Below are 4631 nucleotides of genomic sequence, written 5' to 3' on the forward strand. Positions count from 1 at the left end.
GCATATTTATACCTGCCTCTGGAAATTCCCATTACATGCGTCTGATGAAGTGGGCATTCACCCACGAAAGCTTATGCTCCAATACTTCCCTTAGTCTTAAAGGTGCCACAGGACCCTCCGGTGCTTTTTACAGATTCAGACTAACACGGCTACCCCTCTGATTCTTCTCTGCTGTAATTTCCCTGAAGTCTGAGAGACAGATTTCACCACCCTTACTTGCAGTGAGTTGTATTTACTAACTCCGCAGGTAGTCTAACTTCAGTGGGCTACTGACTGAACAAGGTACTGTTTGGTGACTGTTTGGTAGCAAATTGAGCCTAGTGTGTGGCTATTTTTCCCCGCCCCTCCCCCCGGCGCAACTAAAAACTAATTTTTTTCTTCCTAGGGCTCTGTCAAGTTTCACTGCAAGAAGTCTCCACTGCCTCATGCAGACATCAGTCCACATAACCAAGCCTGTATGATCACTGGATTCAACCAAATCTTACTAGATAGGAAAAAACTGCTCACTACATAATGTGGACTTTTGGCCACCTTAAATATTTATTGCACTTTTTCCTTCAAGGAAGGACTTCTTTCAAGCTGCTGCTTCTAAATGTTTTAATCTATCTACAATATATTCCTGCATGAGACAGATCAATTAGAAAACATCTGCTGCTACCCTGGAGCCTTGATTTCCCTCCCCCCATAGTCGCATATGTAAGTATAAGGTTACAGGTATATTGGGCATTAGCACAGATTTCTTTTTCTCCTATAGGTGATGGAGGAAGTGTTAATACCAAGAAAACACTACAGTAGGACTACAAACAAAATCACAACAACTTTTAATAGAACTAAATTTTTGGGGAAATAATTGAACAAATAGCTCTGTGATCTAATGTAAAATATCCTTTCAGCACTCCCCCATACAGGGAAAAGTAAGAAGGCAGCAGTGAGGTTTTTCAAGACAATCTGAACACTACTCCCCCTCTGGAGGCAAGCACACAGTCATTTACCTCAAACAGCACTAAAACTCAGCAGATTGCTAATGCTTATGAATAAAATGCAAGAATTGGTGGAGAGTAGTGCTGGACACACCTGTCTCAGGAAAAGTGGGATTGTAAGACTGGGCTCAATGTTTCTGATCAGCTGAAGAAAGTTAACATGCTGCTTTTAAGCAGTTAAATTGTATTGGTCCAAACTCAGATATAGCATATAACGAGTTCCACCCTCTTGGTGCTGCTAAGCTCCAGCACCCCTCACTGTTACATCCATCTCCAGCATTAGGTTCACACATTGTGTAGGAGCAGAAGTGGTTCTTAGCATGGGAACCTTTAGAGTGATAGAGAAAAATGGTTCTTTTTCCTCTTACTTGACCTGAGGCAGGGAAATGTATGTATGTTTGTTTGTTTTTCTTAATCTTATGTACATGGCATTTTAATAAACTTAAATATCTTGTGCTGCTCTCTAGACTCAATTTCTCAGCAAGGTTTGTCAAATGCTCAAAGGATAAAGTTAAACACTAGTGGACTTAATCTAATCTTTCTCCTTCCTTACACGCCTGGCACAGTCACAGTTGGCAATGTAACCTGTATTAAAAGAAAGTAAGTCACAGCACTAAAACACTAACCTTCAATTACACCTAGTACATGCATACATATTCTTCTCTTCAGCCACCTGTGACAAAGCTTACCATATGACAACGCTGGAGGTGAGAATTAGAGTGCTGACATCCAGGAGCTAAGTATGTTTTACTGAGGGAAAACACACCTGAGGCTGTTTCAGCAAAGCACATGGTAATAAAATGTTTCTTCCAGTTTTAGAAAAATCCATGATTAGTTCTGTTCCTGAAGAGTCTCTCAGTCCAGAAGACAATTCTCTTTCTCTGGAGGTTCAATAACTCTCAAGCAGCGGTCTGCGAACTCCACAAATAATGGCTCTTGCATATATGTCTTCATGAGGGAATCTTTTTCTTTGGCTTGATCTACAGTTAGCAGCAGTTGCTGCAGATGGGGGTTGAGTAGTAAGCTTCTCAGTTCTTTAGACTCCCCTATTAAAAAATATATATATTAAAGGAGGAAGAGAGCCACATTTGAAATTAACAGGTGGGGATTAATCATGGGTTTGAAAGTGTATATTTTTGTTTTTTAAATCAACCCAATGCTGCATCTGCTTGAGGAAAGCAGAAAAACTTAATATGTAGGAGGGAAACTTACACATATATTTAACAACAAAAAAAAGCAAGCCCAACCTTTCCCATTATCTAAGAGGATTTAAACTCTCCCACCCCCTCCCGAGCCTCAGCAGACACTACTTTTGTAAATACCTGGTTTCCTGCAATTGGAGAATAAGTCCAGATCAAAGCTTGGCTCTCCCACTAGGTCAGGCAATAGAGTCAAAGAATACGTTGCTTAGTTGTCTTTGTTCTTTTGTATGTGCTTGTGCTATGGTACTCCCAAGCCAGTTTATCCCGAAGTTACTTTTTGTACAAAGACTAACAACTTAATACACACCTTACCAATCGTCCCAAAGGCATAAAAAAGATGGCCCATGAAGAACTAAATACTGAGCACTGACTTTAACTTAAGAGAATTCTTAGGTGTTGTGACTGAAGCAGAACTGCTGTCAGCTCTTACAGTAGACATCACAGATTAATCTTAAAGGTTACCTAAGAGTTTGAGTTTCTGCAGTGGGACTCTGTCCACCTCATCATCTTCTGTCAGGATATCATCTACAGACCAATGGCTTCCTAAGGCAAACAGAAATGTGGTTTAATTGATCAAATAGGTTAGGTCCAAAAGTCACAGCAACAAGACAAATGTTTCTATCTACTACCCCTCATTTAGAACTCAGCTGCTTTGCATCACCCCCTGGCAAGGGGGTAAAACTCAGATGTGAAATACCTAGACTCCTTGGAACAATACCCCTTCATCCCACTTTCCTGTAACCTTTTGAGTTCCATTCAATGTAGAGGTCTTCTAGACAAGACCTTACACAGTTGCAATACCTGAAACACTGAATAGGTATTCACTCACATGGCACTTTCCAATGCCTTTGGCATAAATTTATAGGACTTATTTGAAAATCTGGGCAACTACACACCCAAGTTTATTCTTACCTACATATTTAATTTCCAAAAAAAGAAAGTGTTAAGATTAAACTCACATGCATTAACTGTAGAGCACATTAGGTTGTCACAAGGTACTTTACAAAAGATAGATATTTAGTATAAGGATTCTGGGTTTTAAGCATATTCTAACAAGCTAAAGGCACAATTATATTTTGAAGCAGTACTATTCCAACCAAACATGCTACAGTTACAGAAAAACTTTCCCTCCCTTACATAAACAATAGCAGGCATTTGGTAAAACAGGCAAGTATTCAGCAAAAAGTAGGAACCCTCAAAAGATTGTTTCAAATTACAGCAATTATAATAATGTGCTTTAATTTTATGTATTAAAAACTTGTCAATATTTATGGGGTTTTTTTAAATGTATTTAGGCAGTTTTAACAGGTTTACAAATCATTGCATTTAAATATCAGACAAAATTATAATCATTGCAATGATTATTGTTGTTGTTTAGAAAAACATTATACAGTAATCTAATCATTAGATCTCTCCAACTATATTACAGAGGAAGCCTCTTTACCATACCCAGGATGTGGTGTTTTTGGCACTTTTATTGGACAGAGTGAAACTTTTGATTACATATTTCTTAAATCAGGCATGTTTATCAACTGTTAATATAAAAAAAAAAATGGACAAATGTACTTTTTTCTCTTTAGCAGACAAATGTTTTTTGCCCAAATACTGAATAAATGGTAACCAAATACTTATTTGTCCTCTATTTTTCTGGGTATGTAATTGGTGTGTTAATTTTTCCTAGTCCCTAGGTTTTGGGCTACGTTTCTTTCTCCAATGAGACGCTAGCAGTACCTAGCAGATGAAAGATTACATCTTTTGTTCTTTTTGCGTGACCATTTCTGCTAAGAAGCCCCCAAAAGCTCATTTGGTAATAGCTATCCAGAATTTATGCTTTTCATATATTTATAAAGGAAGCAAACATACCTTCGCCTTGCCCTGGTTTAACTCTTCTGAAAAGTGAGGATGTGTCTGTAATCAGCGTCTTTACAACCTGATCCTGTTTTGCTATACACTGTTCTATGAAAAATTCAAAGTTACATTAATTCTCAACAGTAGGAAGGTCACAGCTACAAGTTAGCAGGATCTTAAAAATTGGTTTAGAATAATGGACAACTCTGAGACGAAGTCATAGTCTTACCTTTATGCTTCTTGTAGCAGGGGACAGAACAACTACAACAAAGAAAAGTGCCATTTTAAAAAAAAAACACCAGTTAAACGTTGCCTGTGCTCTACCAGAGACTAGCCACAGCTTTGAAAAGAAAGCAACCTCGGGGATAAGCCGAGGGCTCTCCCGGGAGCAGCGAGATAAGTTATTTCCGCTCCCATCCATGGGTCTGGGCCCAGCAGCACGTGTGAAACAGAGTCTCATTTGCTTGTAGGACAAAGGGGGAGCCCCCCCTCTGCCCCCCACCCCCCGAGAGAGGACAAGAACAATCATTGGGCGGAGACACAGCCAGAGCTGTGCTCTAGGGCCTCCGGTTCCCAGCAATAACCCATGGGGGGGGGGGGG

The 4631-nt window shown here is 39.5% G+C and overlaps 2 protein-coding genes across 4 annotated transcripts in view; one reads left to right on the forward strand and one right to left on the reverse strand.

Moving 5' to 3' along the window:
* Positions 1–717, forward strand: part of MYO19 (myosin XIX) — a 43086-nt gene extending 42369 nt beyond the window's left edge. For both annotated transcript variants that reach the window (XM_026656467.1, XM_026656466.2), the window contains one exon: positions 386–717. In XM_026656467.1, the coding sequence (XP_026512252.1) occupies positions 386–514 (129 nt within the window). In that variant the 3' untranslated portion in view covers positions 515–717. The remainder of the gene's footprint in view (positions 1–385) is intronic.
* An 85-nt stretch (positions 718–802) lies between these two features.
* Positions 803–4631, reverse strand: part of ZNHIT3 (zinc finger HIT-type containing 3) — a 5420-nt gene continuing 1591 nt past the window's right edge. For both annotated transcript variants that reach the window (XM_026656470.1, XM_026656469.1), the window contains exons 2-5: positions 4260–4291; positions 4046–4138; positions 2645–2725; positions 803–2026 (exon numbers count right to left, since the gene is read on the reverse strand). In XM_026656470.1, the coding sequence (XP_026512255.1) occupies positions 1836–2026; positions 2645–2725; positions 4046–4138; positions 4260–4291 (397 nt within the window). In that variant the 3' untranslated portion in view covers positions 803–1835. The remainder of the gene's footprint in view (positions 2027–2644; positions 2726–4045; positions 4139–4259; positions 4292–4631) is intronic.

The sequence above is a fragment of the Terrapene carolina genome, unplaced genomic scaffold, assembly GCF_002925995.2.
Source record: "Terrapene carolina triunguis isolate 2854851 unplaced genomic scaffold, T_m_triunguis-2.0 Scaffold231, whole genome shotgun sequence".
In the NCBI taxonomy this organism is placed as follows: Eukaryota; Metazoa; Chordata; order Testudines; family Emydidae; genus Terrapene; species Terrapene triunguis.